We start from the raw sequence: 18,350 nt of genomic DNA, 5'->3' as shown, positions 1-18,350 counted from the left end.
GACAATATCCCAATACTTGACTGCTCCAGGCTGTGAACTGAAAGTCAGACAGCTGTGATAGCTTCAACGCTACACAAGGACCATGCCTTGCCTGATGGCACAGCCATGCACACTTTTCACTCAGAAGTATGAAATAAGATAGACTTGTCGGGCAAGTCACTAGAATTTTGCATCACTGTTTTTTTAAAGGAGTGGGGTGTTATAAAGTGTTATAAAAACTTCTGGGAAGTCAACTTTTTCCTACCTACTTTTAGAGAAAACAAACATTCATAAATGCGCATTATTCCTCGCTTGCCACTTCAAAGACATCAATCCACGCCAAGCCAGCAGATAACTAAGGTGAAGGACCACAGACATTTTGCTGTCTCCCAAAGGTGCGCTACATGCTGCTGATGACACTGATACACATTTTCTTGTTATGTGACGATCCCTGGCCAAACCAAATAGTTCTGACAAATAAAAACCAGTGTTTTCACTGTATTGCAGGGTTGCATTGCAAACACATCCTAAGTCAGTGATGAGCGAAGCTTTTTCAATGCTGAGCGAGAGTGTCCCAACTACCTCTGGAATTAAAAGCACTGTGTCAGTTTTCAGTTTTATAGTGCATCTGAACTCAAAACAAGTGCTTTGGGGATGGAGCTATAAGCAATTGACTGCAACTCATGGTACGATAATATGAATTTACAAATTCAGTATTTCAGCTAGCAGAAAAGTACCGGCAACTGCTCTGCCTCAAGCTCCTAATCAGGACAGAAATAAGAGGGAGCTAATTTCCCCACAACTCAAGTACCTGAGAAATCCAGAACCCGTGAAAGGGGTAATGGGGACAATATTCTTCTTTACTTGGGACTCACTCTGTCATTAGCTACCTTTGACATGAGAAGGTGACCCTTTATAGCAGTCACAAGAGGCAGGTGGAAGCTCACTACACAGTCACCACCCATTCCCTCCCAGCTTTGCAGGAGTGGGTTTTACTGTTTTTGGAGGCCTGATGCCATAATGTAAAGATACATAACGTTTCAGCTGCTGTTCCATCTGCTCACAGAGCGTTTCTCCTTCCAAACCACCCCCCTTTGTTACCCTAAAGGAAAAGTAGCTCCGATACATAAGCCACACATAGCACCAGCACAGCAACATGCTCAAGTTGTAATTTTTGACTACACGGCATCTGAAAGACAGCTGATCCCCAGCCACCTCAGAACACTGTTATAAAAACCCAGAGGCTATCAGATCCCTTCAGTGCTATAAGCCTCTCGTTCTGTTTCCCACCTCTTCAGTTACAGACAGCAACTTCATTCTTGTTGAAATGGGACCTAGAGCCATACAGAAGCTTCTTCTGCCCTAAGTCAAGAGCCAGCAGGTCACTAAATCCACGTACACAGTTTCTCATTTCCTCAGGTAACAAAGGAGGTGGGTTCCCCCCCAAGATGATAAAGACCCCAGGCTTGTGTAATCAGGCAAAGCAGGACAAATACATGTTCTACTGAATTTGTCAGTGTTTAAAACAATTAAGTCACATGGTAAGAACACAGATGATGACTAGACACCACCATGAAGGAGGACACTAATAAAGTACAGAGGACTCTCCAGAAACTAAGACCTCTCAGTCCGAGACCTCATGAGAAACATCTAGGGCATACACAGGTTACTATGACACCAGCCCTCTGGCACCGAGTTGTTCCATGGTGACTAGCTCCCAAAGCTCACATCAGAGATGTTTTCCACAGAAGTTCTGCTGGTATTCCCTACAGTCAATATAGAAAGGCCTGGGACCCAGTATGGCACCAATAGACTACCCCAGTTTCCCCCCTCATGGATTTGCTATCCAAATTCTCAACCCCAGCCAGCACAGGATAAAGCAGTGTACCAACACCTCCGCGTCCCCAGCACCTCCTTCCCTATCCACGCTATTTCTCAGCTCTCATCCCAGAAGGAAGGGAGAAGCAAACAGCTTTCATCAATCTTCTTTTATTTTGAGTCAAATTTTACACAGCTATGAAAAGCTAAGCAAGGCCCACAGCTGCCCCTAAGAAATAATTATTCGTTCTTGGAGCCTAAACTAATACATCAGCTGTTACAAAGCTGAATTTGATCTCAGAAGAGTGAAATAGTACTTCCATCTAACATTTCCCAGGGTAACAGGCCTCTGCACTGTCACAACACAGACCGCAGCTCCTCTCCAGGTCTATCACCTGGTGCGTAACTATGGTGATCAAATAAACTCCTAGTTTGGGGCACCTGCATGTACCAGCACCGAGACTTTCAGAACTACACAAAGGATTTAGTCCATGCTACATCTCAGCCAGGCTCAAATAAAGTATTCTGGACTAACATTAAATGGTTGTTGTACCATAGTTTAAATAATGGTACCAGATAAATCTCACGTGAAGGAATGACTTAGCAGCCTGATTTGGAATGTATGAAGTTCTTCGTGTCTACCAAAAAAAAAATTGGTCAGCTTTTTTTTTTTCCTTCAGTTCCTTCTAAAAATACAAGCACACCATCTGGACTTGGAGGAATGACACAGCACTGTTTTGCCATATGCTGTCTACTAATGCACTGTTTCCCTTGTGGTCTCCATCCTTCCCCCACCAGTGGCAGTATAACCCAGACGAGATTACTAACAGCTGTTGAGGTTTTCAGCCCCATACTCAGGAACTGCCTAAGCAATACTTTCAGAGAGAGTATTCCCCACCTAAGTATACCTAGAATATAAGAAATTTTAAAGGATTTCTAGTTTTACATAGGTCACAAAACAAACAAACAAACAAATCCAACAACAGCAAGAAAAGTGATAGGGATACTGCTGCAGGCAGGACAAATTGAAGTTTTATTTAATTGATTTCTTAAACGGAGGCTTTCAGAGTCTTATTCCAAGGTACACTTTTGATTTATTACCACAAAGGCTTAAATCTAAACCCCATAGGTCTGCTCTATTTATTTAAAATCAGCAAGTAGTCAGGTAGCGAGTAATCTTCTAAAACAGAGGCTGTGAAGTCAAGACACTAGCTTGGGGACTTTTACAGCTAGATACAGGGACAACCATTTGTTGCAATTGACAGCAATAGCTTTACAGACACAGCCGAGTTCAACTAATTCAGGTATTTACGCGATTCGAGGTTTAAAAAAAAAAAACAACTCGTTAATAGGAAAACCAGAGGGTAAAAGATTAAAGAGCTAGAAAGGATCAGCTCCACGATCCGCGACCCTGAAGAGGGCGAGCGGGGCGCTCAGCCCACCGGAGCAGGGCCACCCTCGCCCGGGCAGCTAAACCGCCTGCCCCCCGGCCCCAGCGCACCCCCGCCGCAGGGCTGCTTCGCCGCGTCCACCCGGGCCGCTACCCGGCCCCAGCGGGGCCCGGCTCGGTCACGTAAAGCAGGCTGCGGCGGGGGCCGTCCTCCAGCCCCACGGGCAGCCCACAGCCGGAACGGACGCACCGAGCCGGGGGACAGCGCAGGCTCCCGGGCGGCCCCCGGCACACCGCCCTCCCCGAGCAGCTGCGGATCGCCGCAACCCCCGTCCCAGGCCGCCTGCCTGCCTGCCTGCCCGCCCGCGGCTCACCGCCTCCTCGCCACCGGCGCCCGGCAGCCACCGCCGCCTCATCTTCCTCAAGAGCGCCGCCGTTCAAAACTCCCGCCCCCCGCAACGGCCGCCGCGGCCCCGCCCACCGCCCGCCCCTCCGGCTGCGCGGGGACGTCCGCGTTTTGCGGCGCCCGCGGGCCGCGGCCGCCCACGCGCGACAGCAGCGCGACACGGCGACAGCAGCGCGATACGGCGACAGCGCGGCCCCTGGCCCAGCTGTGGCGCCGGGCCGTTAGCCACGCCGCGGCCAGCGGCGCTAACGTCGTCCCTTTGCCCCTGCAGATAAACTTGCAGCGGCGCGCTCTTCACGGTTACTGACGGCGGTAGCAGCCCCCACGTTACTGAGCCAGCGTAGCGAGCGCTGAGTAACCGCGCTCAAGAGGAGATGCCTTTCGTGGCTCCCCGTGTCTTCCTTCCTCCCTCGTTCACTTTTCTGAAAGAGGTCGATGCCGCTTCTTTCTGGTTAACGCTCTTTAAACGAGCGGGAAGGAGAGGCTGACGGCCGCTTCCCCCGCGGCCGCTCGGTGCGCAGCCACCGCCGCGCTGAGGCGAGCCGTGAATTTTTAACCGCGTTCTTGGTTTTCTGCAGTTCATTTAATTATGCATCTTTAATATGATGGTACTTCAATAGCTGTACCAGTAGCGTGCATTGTGAAAAGTATACTACAGTATTATATATTAAAAGTGCATTAATTATTCATTGGATTGACTGGAGAGGAATGGGAGCCATCTCTCTCTTCTGCCGCCAGTTTTGCAGCTCTGGTTTTCTTCAGCAGATGCCACAAACGAGCCAAAATAGTGTCTCCCATCCATCCCTCGTCCCCGATTTCTTGGCTTTCCTCTCCGAATTCCTCCTCGGCGGGTGATGGTCACAAGCACGGATCCTCATTGCTTCGCACATGCTTGTCAACATTTGCGAGAAGTAAAATGTGCTGGAATGAGTGAGATATACAGTGTTGGTAACAGCTTTCTACCGAAGACAGAAGTCTCCTGGCTAACATATGCTTATTTAAAATATAAGAAAATGCAGTTAGAAGGGAAAATTTGAAAAGCCTCGTTGCTTCATCAGGATTTCACATAGGTGCTTGGTGGCTCTGTTTGCCCCCTGCCACGTAGAACCAGGGCACAAATGCAGGGGGCTAAGCCTTCAAGGAAACTCATGAACTTCTGGACGAAAGGTATGTATTCCTTGGTGGAAGGCAGAGGACAGGGAGCTCTGCTTCCCTCCGAAGTGTTCGAGTGTCACCTCGAGGCAGAGACGGCAGCGGCAGCTGTTCAGCAGTTCCCGTCTCCATCTTGGGCCACGTTCCTGAGGGTAAGGAGGCACTCTGATATTCATGAAATACCTTCATATCATCCTGAAGTCTTCTGCTACCATTGGCAGCACGCATGCCACAACTGGGAAGCCCTACCCTACGTTATGTATTTATAGACACTAGGTTTTTTCCCATTTTTAGATACTCCCCCCTGTTCTTTAGCTACTGAGACTTTCTCAAAAGAAGTCTTTCTCCACTACATCCAGTGGAGAAATCCCATCAGGCAGCCAAAAGGCTTTTGCTTAATCAAGGTATGATCCTTACAAGCTGCGTACAGACAGCCAAGATACTTGAGTGGGCTTGAGGGAGATCAAAAGGAAAGTCTCCATGTAATCCTGGGTCTTCATGCATCCCAGCAGGAGCCTCGCGTTCCCGTCTCTGCTACAGAGTTCAGGATTTCAGACACATCACGAGAGACCCATCAAAAGAGGGGAGAACACGAGATGCCAAATCAGAGTGCCCTTTTGCCTCACAGTAAGCATATCTCTTAAGGTGTGGTCTGGCCTCTCCTGAATCAGTCAGGGATTGGATTTGAGCCTCAAAAATCTCCAAGTAATTTTCTGGGCTACAGAGGAAAACTATAACAGGAACACGTCATGGAGAGACCATTCCTGGAACTGAAACCAAACAAGTGAAAGTCTCTCAAGTTAACTTAACTGCATTATTGTTGAATCGATGCTTGCCCAAAGTAAGTGCGGAGGAGCTCCAGTCTCAACAGATATCAGTGGCTGAAACCCTTTGATGAGTTTTATGTAAACTATGGGAGCAGCTGGAAATGATAGCCTTACCGTAGAGATAAACAAATAAGGAAAGAATCACTGTAATTCTGCCTTACCAAAATTCATTTCACCAACTCACACGATAGTGCGCTACCACAGAAAACTAATACGACGTAAAAAAGACACACTGAAACACTTTCCACCCAGCATCGTCCCAAGCAGTTCAGCACTCCAGGTTAGACTCTAGAACAAACCCACTGGTTCAAGTTTTCCGGAAATGCTCCCTGCGAGACTCCCAAGAACAGCTGTCTCAGGTGTGCACCAAAAAGGGTTTCGTCAAAAGCCAGGGTGGCTACATGGATGCATTAAAAATCACTGCAAAAGGACAAGTTATGCCCCACCTATTTCAGGCAATCAGCGTCTCTAGAGCCACTTTTGCTGGTGGTGTAGACAGCTCCCAGGAATCTGTGGCAGCTTTCCAAGAATTTTAGATGCTAATTAGCATGGTTTTGCAGTACAGTCTGTTCAGCAAATCCTAGTCTTAATAAGTCCCAGAATGTGACTACTAATAGTGTAAAGAGCCCGTGCCTGCAGCCCTTACACGTTCCTACTGACATTGACTTGAATTGGAACCCTTAAGAAATCAGTGGGAGTTAAATGTGTAGGACTCAGCCCTAATTAACATGAATAGTATCTTCTCAAGCTCAGTGCATATCTGCTCTTGAGCTGGTTCAAACACCCAGTTTTCCACTACATTAGAAACATGTTGCTGCAAAGTCTGGCTTTTCATGCTCTCGCACCTGCTTCTGCTTTGGTCCTCCTTTGCATTCGTTTTTTCCTTACGTTTGTTTTTTTCTTCATAAAATCAAGCTTCATAATTCAGTTGATCTGTCAGATGCTTAATTAAAAAATGAAACATTTCACCGAACTTCTAGTCCTTTCTCTTAAGGGAACATGAGACTGAGGCTTTAAACAGCATTTCTGCAGGTGTTGTACGAGGCGAGGTGTTCTCTCCGTACTCCAAGCCTACCTCCAGCTACGCTGTCCTGCTGTTGCAGCACACATATTAACTTGAAATGAAGAAGGCTTTATGCCATCTATATTATCCAGAGATTTGGGATTCAGCTAGCAACTATTCTGCTCCCTAATTTAAGAGTAATCCCAGCAGACAGCAACACTTGTAACCATGTTTTCTTCTCCAGACAAGCCTCCACTGAAGGGCAAAGAAATCCAAGGCACAACCTACAAAACAAGGACAGTCCTGCGCGGTCACTGCTGCACTAGTGCAGGGAAGCCAGAAGGGGGTAGGGTGAATTAAATAAGGGATCTATATCCTGCCTTCTGGGGTTTCTTAAGTGAAACATTTTTTCAGATGAATCACACCTTCACACCATCCTTTTATTTGCCACCCTATTTGCATTGCAAAGCATTTGGCTTCCTTCTAGTATTAGGGAAACTGGATAGCAGAGGAAAGATCATTGTCTATCTAAATCACTCTTCTGCTCGAGTGTTACATCAGCATATTATTTTAAATGTTAGGCCCATCATTTTGGTTTAGCAGGTACAAAATGTCTACACCTACTCTTGACAGCACTGCAATATTTTTCTTAATTTCTTAGTTCCCACAGCTTGCTACACCTACTCCTTGAATATCATCAGAGTGTGCCAGTAGAAATCTATTCAATGCCTATTCAGATTTATCCTAAATGGAAATATATGAAGATGTGTACTGGACGCTTGGAAAAGAATTTGCAAGGCTTTTTATAACTGACTTCTACTTAATTTTAAACTGAAAAGCAAACTGTTGCTATTGATTGTCACTGGCTTTGATTACCATGACATATGACCATTATAGATTGGTTAAATGGGCAGAGACTGTGGAATTTAGCGTGTTTACCTGAATGCTTACTGAAGCCAGGGCTAAGTTAAAAGTCAAAATTATTAGCCTCGGTAACTCATTTCTTCATTTCAGCCTGCTGAGATCAGTTGAAGTCTTTCCATTTGCTTAGCTGGGCAGAAGGTCAACATGTAGTCCTACAAAACAAATTAAATATGGGTAACTACCTTCCTGTCATGCACTTCTGCTTCAGTTTTGATTGGATAAGGTGAAAATTAATCATCTGGCCAACGACAATGAGCTAAAGCCTAACCCTATCAAGGTGAAAGCAATGTAAGAGAAAAGTTTGTAGGCTCTGTTTTATCTAACTGAGCAGTGTGAAGTAGGTATCTTCTTTAAGGTAGTCATGGAGTCAGTCATTGAAGATGTCATCCTAAAACATACAGGTGCCTAAATTAGCTAGGATGCATCATCCTTACCTTTCTCTGATAATTAGACACAGAGGCCAGAATAGCTTTAACTTTTTTTTTTCTTTTTTTTTTTTTAAATTCCAGGTGTTCTCAGATTAATTTTACCCTGAGAGCTTGCTCATCTTCTGCAGTCCTCCTTCAACTCCTCCAACCTTCTTCAAGGTTTTTTAATATTCTGCAGTCCTCCTTCAACTGCTCTAGTGCTCCAAATGGCACTGGGGCCATGTCTCTCTGTGATGCCATCAACAAAACATTGATACCAGGTGCTTCAATGAACTATTTTGTTGATCATTTTGTATTCCTGTAGGATTTCTAAAAGAAACTGTAAAAGGCTGAAAAAGCACAAGGAATTGTTTTTCCTTTTTCCAGGTAAGAGTCCAGAAACTGGCTCCTCCCAGTATTCCTGATGTCAATCCCATCTTGAAGTGCCTCCAGATTAAATTACTGTAGCCTCTTCAAATCACCATATATGAGATAAATGCACTCAAAATACATTTCATAACAGAAATAAGTTACAAAAAATCCATCCCCATGTTAAATTTGGAAAACCATTTCTGAGATCAAACCTGAAAACCTTAAAAATGAAATTAAACACTGCATGACTTTAAACTGAAGTTTGATGATCCTATATGTCTTAAAGTTGCTCATGCACAAGACAAGTTATGAAGTGTGGTTAACTGAGGTAGACCAGTCACATGTATTCCTCTGTTTCTGCTTGGGAGACCAAGGGCATTGGTTTTGAAGCCAATTCACATGTGGTCCCCACATAAGTACAGAGTCAACCCCATCAGAAGTATCCTGTTGGACAAGGATCCTCACAGGTGATTGACAGCTTCACTAGAAGCCTTCCTTCAGCTGACAAGACACTTAATGTGGACACACAGCGTCTAACAAAGCATAAGTTTTGCAGGCTTTCCTTAAGTTTAGAAATGTATATAGTCTCTCTTTTCTATGTGACTTCCTATCTCCACAGCAGTTGAGGGAACGAAATGATCTTTAATTCTTTTCAATTCCTATACAGTCCTGCTTTGATTTCCTGTGCATTTACTGCAGGTGGCGTTTGGTGTATAAAATATCCATCTGAGACAGTTGCATCCAAATGTTTGCTGGGCAGCCTGCTGGTTGAAGTCACCATTTTGTGTCATGGGAGAATCTAACTGGGCACTATATGTTCCGGTTTTAGGGTCAGATCTCTTATGATTTTTCCTAACTGATCTTGCACAGGCAAGTGAAAAGTCACTGGATTATTTAAATGGATTGTCATTTTAACTTTGAAACAGGGAGTAAGTGCACTGAGAATATCACAAATCCAAAGATAAACTCCTATATGAGAAAATAATGACAGAAAATCACCTTTCTTTTGACAGCCAGAGGACTACCATCTATTGCTGGGAAAGCAGATGTAAGCCCACTTCTGACAGCAATGTCCCAGGAAAAAGGAGAGATTCTCCAGTTAGCTCTTGGGATCAGCATCAGATTTTTTGTCTGAAGGTGGATACAGGCTGAGTATTTGCAGATGGTCTCCTTTTTTTCCCCTGTGATTTAGAATATCTCTGCAGAATACAATACTTGGCAAATGGTCTCTGCCTGAAGTGAGTTTATAGCCTGGGCTGTTTTTTTCCAAGTACTGGAGTGTAGGCATCTAGGGAGAGAGAAAAAAGGCACAGCAATGTGGTCTCAAAGTCAAGCAAATTAAGCCGCCCTCTGGGCAGCCACAGGCGTTCAAGTTCCCCCTGCACTGCAGCATTGCTAAGGAAGTAAATAGCGACTGTCCCTTACTAAGGCACATTTTGAGGTGACAGCTGTTGTCCCAAATAACTGAGGCACAATAGCCCATGTCTGGTAGGGCTAGTGAATCAAACAGTATTTATTTGCATTTCACACACTTTTTGGATTGTTTTGATCCTGTCCCAGGGAGGATATTCAAAGGGGCATGGATAGGACTCTATAGTTCACTGCAAACTCTCGCTTTGCCCTAAGAAATGTTTCTCATCAGTAAGCAATTGGCTTGTCCCAATAGTTTTCCCAGTTACACTTAGGGCTGTAACCATCTATAGCTCTGTAGTTCCTCCTGCCTTGTCACAAAGATATGTTTTTTCTGCATTTTTCTAAGTCCTGAGTTGGGTACCAGCTGCATAAACAGGCATTTGTCATACAGATCAGGCCAAGAAAGAGAGAGCGCTAAAACAAGAAGGATTAAGGCAAATGTTATTTCATGAAAATAACACAGTAAAAACCAAAGAATATCTCATTACTATCAATATGCTTTTTAAAAGCAACATAATAACCATATGTGGTTGGAAATCTCTATCGGAGGTTTTAAGCCTCCGGTCCTGAGGGAAAACCTGGCTTGCAATTATGTCCTGTTTCTCACAGAAACAGATACCAAAAAACTATTGAGCAGTTCATATGCTCAAGTGCTTAGATTAAAGAAATACATCCATAGGGATAAAAGGATTTAAATTTTTAGAACTGCCAGTTAATTTTCGATTCCGAGCATCCCTAGTACCTGTGTCTCCAAGAAACTTCCCCGTAAATCCAAACTCAGCTGTGGTTTTCTCCTGCCAGCAGTGACCAGAGGCAAGGCAGTGCCCTTCCCTCTCCCCCTCAGATTGCAACAGCACTGTGAAATAACTTGCCTCCACGAAACTTCAAAAGAGCCATAACGCAACAAAAAGTATTTGCCATGGCACGGCTGATTCTGGGGCCCCACTCAGGGACGTAAGGCTGTTCCTGGGCATAAGCCCAGTGTCAGAGACTATGTCTTTTATACAGGTGATCATTTTTTGCTGAATCACTCCAGTGTTGGATCAAAATTGTCCATTCACATGTAAGAGGGACTAAAATATCTCTTTCCTAAGGTAGAAGGATGTAAGGAGAGAAACGTGCTACAAAGGACACTATGCCCTGTGAACGCCCCACAGCCGAGGCAACAGGCAGCGTACCTTCTTCAAGCTCACCATGGTTTCACTGTGGGAAGCCAGTCCAGCTGTTTTTTCCTGTTACTCCAGTTCCCCTTGAAGTCAAACCATGGGGAAGGGATGACATTGGGCTATATCTATTTTCTCCTCAATGTGAGATAGAAACATTTCATGATAATGATAGTATTTTTTGCCTAATAAGACGACCCATTTTTACTTACCATTATGAAAAAGCAGGGGTTGAGTAACAAATATGAGTAACTACATCTTACCTGAGGTTGGTTTGTCAGAGATTTCTATCATCCCTCTGACCATTTCACGGCCTGTTAAATGAGCTGAGACAACACTTCATGTTACTGTTAGCATTTTAAATTATAAATAATGGTAACAATAAATAACAACTCATGTTTTTACAGACAATTTCATCTGGAAGAATAAAAATAACTAGTTCTGCCTGGATGCATGCATGACTGACACACATGCACATATTTACTCGATTATTTTAAAAACCAATTTGAGTTCTAGGAAGCTATTTCTAGCACTTGATTCTAACCGCATGTTTGTACAGTGCCATCAAAATGTAATGAGGCTGTTTAAAGAAAATGCAAGAAACAGCAAGTAAATTTTTCATAACAGGTTCTTTAAGCAGCTAACTCGGACCCAGAGGGGAAGTTACCCAAGTCTGATCTGGGACACAGAGGCTCACGTTTTTATGATAATTCCCAAATAACTTTGTGCAAACGGTGTCTGTGCACTAAGGCCCGCAATAGGCAGTTTTAACCAACAAGTTAAAATCCTGCTTTCTCTTATTTTTTCCCTATTCGGGAATGTCTTGCCTGACCCTGTCCATCAACAATCTCTGCAACACTGAGTCATCCTATTTGCATATATAGGCATTAGATTTTGTGAGGGAAAATGCAAGCAAAAGCAAGCCACTACCTAACATGAAGGCCATTTTTACTTCATTTGTTTCATTGTATGGACACTCACACTGCAGTCTTAATTTTTTAAAAATACCCCTGCTCTGTCATACAGTCTCTTCCAGACCTGTATCAACTTCCATCTTTAAAATACCAGCCCAGGAGGGAGCTTTGAAAGGCACGAGTGAGTTGTCACTCCTCAGCTGCCCTTTGTCTCGCTCAAAGTCTCTCCCCAAACATACATCTCTCTCCACACTTTTAGTTAGGAACATGTTCTTTCACACACATATGTGTGTTGTTACATCTGCCTGCTACACAGACAAGTACGCGCTCTTGCTGAATTGATTTAAACAGGCGATTGGCACCCACAGGCACTGAAGCACCCAGAACTTCGTTGGCAGCTTTCATGCAGGCAGTACACACATTACTAATCTGAACAGGTTTTTCTCATCATCACCCCAGTCACACAAATTTTTAGGCATTCCTTCTAAGTTACCTTACTACGTGGCATCGCTAAGTTGGTGAAGAACAACTACATCTTTAACCATTTTAGGGGTAATAACTTTCATACATAACTGGCACCATATTGGTTTACGTGCCACCAACTGAATTTTACTGGCAGTCATCTCGATAGTTGGCTAGAAAGTCATCCATAGAAAACAGGCTTCTCCAGGCTACGTCTCTGAGGGCTCACATTTTTGTAAGGGATGAATCATTCTCTTGTTGCTAATGGTTTCACCTCCAGACATTTCTCAACTAAATTTACTGATCTAACCAAATAGCTTTAGTTTAGGATAAAATGTTTCAACAGAGAATGGGAAGCTGACAACGTGCCCTAACTCGAATCTCAGGTAGCACGGGAGCTTTCATGTAAGCTTTGGGGAGAAACTGCAGAGGAAATTTCACATACCGGGAAGGCTCACCTGAGTTTAACATAGGAATCAGTCAGTCTGGAGATGGAAGCAAACCCCATTTCAATGGGATCAGTTTGGGCTCTGTTCCTGCTCCCTGTGGGAGGATCCTTGGCTGCAAATTATATAAAGTTAACAGCCATCTGAGGGCAAGAAATTTGAGGAAAAGATAGAAAGCACTATGCCACAATACTTCTTTTTACTTTGGTGAAGACACGTTCTTCCAGTTTCCAGCCTCATACGGAGCTGGACGTGTCTACTCACACAGCCTTCAAGACCTACTGCCTCAAAGACAGACGTGTATGTGAAAACATCTGTTTTGAGAATCTTTTTACATATCAGCTGTTACTTATCTTTCAAATTGTAAGTGTTCCTATGCTTTCTTTGCAGATGTGGCAGTGGCAGGAGCACGATATTTCCCAAGGACTGCGCCTCTTATTTAATTTTTCCAAGGATAGATATTTGTTAAAATTAGCTGGATCATGGTGTTGTCTATTTGTTTGCTACCTGCATATATATCTTTAGTTCATTGCACTTTTTAGCCCCTGCGAATGAGAACATGTCATTGACGTCAGAGCCTTCTTTTGAAAAGAATCTGCTTTGTGCGTAAAACCATTAGCTGAATCTGCTCACGTGCTCACACTCAGTGCCTTCAAAGTGGTAAATAGTAAAGATGATCCATCACCTTGCTCTGAGCACTGCAGATTTAGCAACTGCAAATTCATTATAACAACAAAAATAAAATTGGCCTTTGCAGGACAATGTACTCATGCCTCATTTAGCACTACAGAAGACATTGTTATAACATAGGCCATTTTGCACCAGGTGTAAATAAAGGCCTATTTCTGCAGCAAGCTAGCCCCTAACACTCTCACAATAAGTACCATTTAGACAAGAGTAGGGCTGCAACAAGGGACAAACGATGCCTTGCCTTCATGCTGGCCCCATGTGCTCAGGTGAATTTCACCCTCTGCGTCTAAAAAATTGCTGTCCTTGACACATACAACCTGTTGTGGAAGAGGCACAGGACTTCAGAACGGCTGTGCAGCCATGTTGCTTTTCTTGCCCAGTTTGAGCTGTTGCTCGACGTGAATACTGAACATTGCCAGCAAAGCTAAAAACACCAGGAGAGAACCAGGCTCTTTCATCTCACTAGCGCTTAGGAACTAATAAGTGCTCTGTACTTTCCTTCTAAGTCCATCCCTTTAGTGTAGACCACGTCCTCCTTCTCTTCATCATACAGGAAGCCTGTTGGTTTAAGTAAACCCCTCTCCAGTTACTCTGAAAGCCCCATTAATTCCTCCCATTCAGTGTCCTGCCGAGTTGCAGGAACCTCCAGCCTACCAGTCATTCTCCCAGGACAGCAATAGCTGATCCTCCAGACCTTTACACGTAATGCAAACTAGAAAATTAACTGCTCGTGTGAATATCAGAAAAGAGGAGGAAAGAGGAGAGAGCATGAAGGAATAGAAGCAAATTGTCCCTAAACATCCAATAAAATCAATATACTTTCAGATGCCATTAAAGACATAGGTCTGCACTGTCTTCTGTGTTCTTGTGTGATATCTGGTGTCTGCCCTAGCAGGAACCGGTGGAGGCTTTGCCTGTTTGGTTCGTTCTGCTTTGTTTTCACGTTTTGTTGAGTTAGGCTATACTTTAAAGGCAGATTCCTGACAACTCTCATGTGAGCTGCTATCACATGGCCTTTAGTGGATATTTTGCCCATAAAAGAGGTGAAACATACTTCTGCCATGCTTTATCCCTTCTGTAGAAATGCAATTCTCTCTTCCTCAGCATGTTCCTTATAACAAGGGTACATCTTTGATACAGAAGCACCAGCATAACATTCCCACCCGAGAGGAAAATTCTCTACTTGGTATTTGCAAGCAGATAAATACACCCTGACATTGTTTTCCATCACACAAGGGATCTTTAAACAGGGGTGAAAAGTGATCCACCCCTGAACATGGCCACTTGCTGTGCATTCCCTATGACGCTGATAACATCTATTCAAAGCCAAGTGCAAACTCCAGGAGAAGGGAATACCTTTGCTTTAAAGGCAACCGGCTCTCACCTCCTTGACAAAAGATATTACTGCCAAAAGCAGAGTCCCCTCTGCCCCCGGCACAGACGTCACGGATGTGGCAGAAGAGGGGAAGGGGAAGCACAGCCCCACTGCTTCCCGCAGGGCTTGGGACTGCTCTCCCACATGCTTGGATATGGCAGAGGACTGAATTTGCCACCACAGCTTAACACTGTTCTTTTTATGTCTCTGCTTATGTAAATTAAAAACTTTTAAAACCCTAGCACATAGGATTAGGCACCAAAGCAGCTAATTAGTTATAGACGGCAATTCTCAGTCCGTTTATGGCCTTTTTGGGCACTTTTTTCAGTTGGGAAATCAGTGTGATTTATTTCACACGTAATTCCTCAAACATGGGAGGCATGTAGTATGAACTTTTAAAAGCAATGTTCCTTACCATCCGGTGTCCGTTCCAAAAAGAATGTTATCAGAATGAAATAGCTTGAAATTCTGCTTTGATGGTGTGCTTTGTACTTTTCTTTCCTTTGGAGAAAATGTCTATATTTTAATAAGTCCCAATGAGGAAAAGGCTTTGCTGTAGGGAGAAATCTTTCTTTAAAGATATTCTGACATGTTTTTTGCTGTCTTTCAGTCTCTTTTTTTGAGTGGGGCAGCTTCTCCCAAAAACAAATGACCCCCTTTCTGCTGCAGATTGCGTCCCATTTCGGAAGAGCTCTAGGAACAGGAGTTGCTGTACACCTTTCTGCTCTGTTCTGTCTTCTTTCAGTGCATAAATCTGGTAGCTAATCCCACCATTAATACCTGAACGGGAACTCACGTGCTGCGCAGGGCCGGCTTACGCCAGGCTAGTTTTTTGCAACCATATAAAACATCCCGTCCCAGTTGGACAGCCATGCTAGGTTTGTCCCTCGCTGCCAACAGTGATGTTCAGCTGCTGTTACTTGGCCGTGAGTGCCAGACCTCAAGGTCCCAGTGCTGTTGCCAGAGGTGCTGCTACACTGTGGAAGATTTCAAGAGGCCACCAGTGTGAGTCACTAAAATACTTCTTTCAAGTTTCTAAGGCCTCCTTAGATTTTACTACTTGCTTGTTACTTCCTCTCAATAAACAGAGAGAGGAGATGGTTAAGTATTAAATGCAGGTAAGTTTCAGGAACTCAAATTATCATGTGCATTTGTGGTTCACGCTCAAACACCAAGAAAAACACGGCACTTCCCAGCATACAAATTAACTGAGCTGAATAGGCATACCTATTTCAGGCACAGAAGAAGGGGGGGGGACGACACTGTGCTACTTGCCAGAGCCAAACTCACAATCCCATCTGTATGCAGTGGTAACGGATGTGCAGTTTTGTGCATCTATCTTTATATACCCATATATAGTTTAGTAAAACTTCCCCAACAGAAACTGTGCAGATTCATGTCTCCTATAAACCAGCTAGATCACACAATGAAGACCTGGGTGGGGAGTGCGGGCATGAAGGGGAGAGACAAAAATTTCTGATGCCCCTTTTCAAAGCAAACCAGTAAACAAACAAGGGAAATCAGAGGCTGCTGAATGCAGCCAAAGTGATTGTAGTAAATTCAGTTCTACGCCACATGAAAAAGGCCCCCACAAACATGCCAGCATCGCAAGCCTGAAGGGGAAAGTGGCTGCAAGTAAAAACAAAACTGGCTCAGCTATTTTCCTTGTCTAGGATGAGGAAAAAAAAAAATCAGAAGATAAACAACTAGGGTAACTCTTGAAAAGCAAACTGATTTTATAAAACTCCCTTTTCTATCCACCTTCCGTAAAGCAGAATTATCAGCCAAACAAAATGTACTTCACTTTTGAAATATGATTTTTAAGCTTGTAGGACCCCTCAAAATAGGAAGAGATCAGATAATCAGTCTCCACCCAAAATCAGCAACTATGGGACCCAGTACAGCAGATACAGATCACTACCTGAAAAAAAGCTGAATATTCTGAATATTCCACCTTCCTTGCAGCAACAGGCAGGTTGGTACATGCTGGTTTCATTTAAGTAACTTTTATCCTTCTGGAAATCTTATTGTGAAGTGTTTAAAGAGATCTTGAAAGAGAGAGGTGCATACAAATAAACTGGATAATGCCTCCCCAGCACTTGGCAAAATTTCAGAGATTAGTCATACATTATGGCTGTGTAAATTTGGGCTTCGTGTAAGTGATAATGTTAGATTCTACCCACTCCAGGTTTAAATCACAGGAGATGAAGCTCAGACATGTAATGGCTAATGTACGTCCTCCACTATAAAATGCACTTACTGATATACCAAAGGGAGACTATTCTTCTCCGAATGCTGAGAGAATGACTGAACTGCACATCCAAATGGGAGCATCAGGAATAGATAACTGAAGAAATGAGGAGCTGGATCCCAATCCAGCAAAACAAATATTTAGAGTGCAAGTAAACCCTGAGAAATCTTGAAAGAAGAATTGTTGGGACTAGATAGATGCTGGATTTCAGATCTAACTGACCAAAACCATGTAGCTTAGGCTGCAGATGAACGGGCTCCTTCAAAGCCATCAACATTTTCTGCTCCCAAGACCATGAAGGCTCTCATTACCATCAACTGGAGGGAGCGGGTGGGTGTCAGCTTTTCTAAATGTGGATGGAGCCTCAGGTAGCATCATCGCACCAGGTTAAGTTTACCTCACTTGTATAGCATTCATCTGCATCTTTGAGCATCAGCACCGAGTACCTTCCCCTGCTGTGAAGAAGGTAGGAAGGCAATGGGCACAACAGAGAGAGATAATGGACAACAGAGGACAACAGCAAAGAAAATGGGGACCAAAACAGGGTCACGCCCATACATCTGGTCCTGCCAACATTGGCCTTCTTCAAAGAAATAGTCAGGACCCCCAAATTTGGAGGCAAGCACAGTTCAAAACTATTCCCTCCTGACCTCCATCCTGTTTTTTGGTACTGCTTGATGACAAAGGAAGAGAAAATAACCACATTTAGACAAGGTAATACAGGACAACTAACTCATGCAAAATGTTACAGCCTGGATGGTAGCCCACACGCTTTAGAGATTAGCTGAAGCCCTGAAATGCAATTTGAGTAACTTCCTTTGATGTGCCATCTGGCGAATCACTTACTGGGAATGTCTGATTCACATCAAAGGCATCTGTCAATGCACACGGATTTTCTCAGTGTTTAGGACTCTGCCTGTATATTGCATTCAAGGAACAGATATATTTGTACAGAATTAAACTTTGCCGCAGTGCTTTCTCCCACTGTAATAAAAAAAATCTGCAGCATATTACCACTATGGCCTCAAGCACTAGATTTTAGAAGAGCAGTATTTCACTATTACCTCAAAAAGGCTGCTACTCTACCGTCAGCCTTGTTTGTGTTTCCAAAAATTTGTAAAAATAGCCACACATCTGCAGTATAAAAAAAAAAACCTTAGAATCATATTCCCCTATTGAGGGGACCCATTGGCAGCATGCTCTAACACCAATAACATCCGCTCCTCATACTCAAAATAGAAATCCCATTACTACCTGACTCCCCCTCCCTAAATCCTGAGGCTAAATTAGGGTCAGATTTAAAAAAAAAAAAAAAAAATCTTTCTGGCTACTAAGTATAGCTTTAAAAAACCACTCAC

General features: G+C 43.8%; 1 protein-coding gene across 1 annotated transcript in view; it reads right to left on the bottom strand.

The window, feature by feature from the left end:
* Positions 1-3,603, bottom strand: part of RTKN2 (rhotekin 2) — a 37,270-nt gene extending 33,667 nt beyond the window's left edge. The window contains exon 1 of the mRNA XM_087767814.1: positions 3,562-3,603. Within this exon, the coding sequence (XP_087623940.1) occupies positions 3,562-3,603 (42 nt within the window). The remainder of the gene's footprint in view (positions 1-3,561) is intronic.
* Positions 3,604-18,350: the final 14,747 nt, after the last annotated feature.

Source organism: Nipponia nippon, unplaced genomic scaffold (assembly GCF_047370975.1).
Source record: "Nipponia nippon isolate SJK-2023a ecotype South Korea unplaced genomic scaffold, ASM4737097v1 scaffold_3, whole genome shotgun sequence".
Classification (NCBI taxonomy): Eukaryota; Metazoa; Chordata; class Aves; order Pelecaniformes; family Threskiornithidae; genus Nipponia; species Nipponia nippon.
This window is presented reverse-complemented; position numbering and strand designations above follow the sequence as displayed.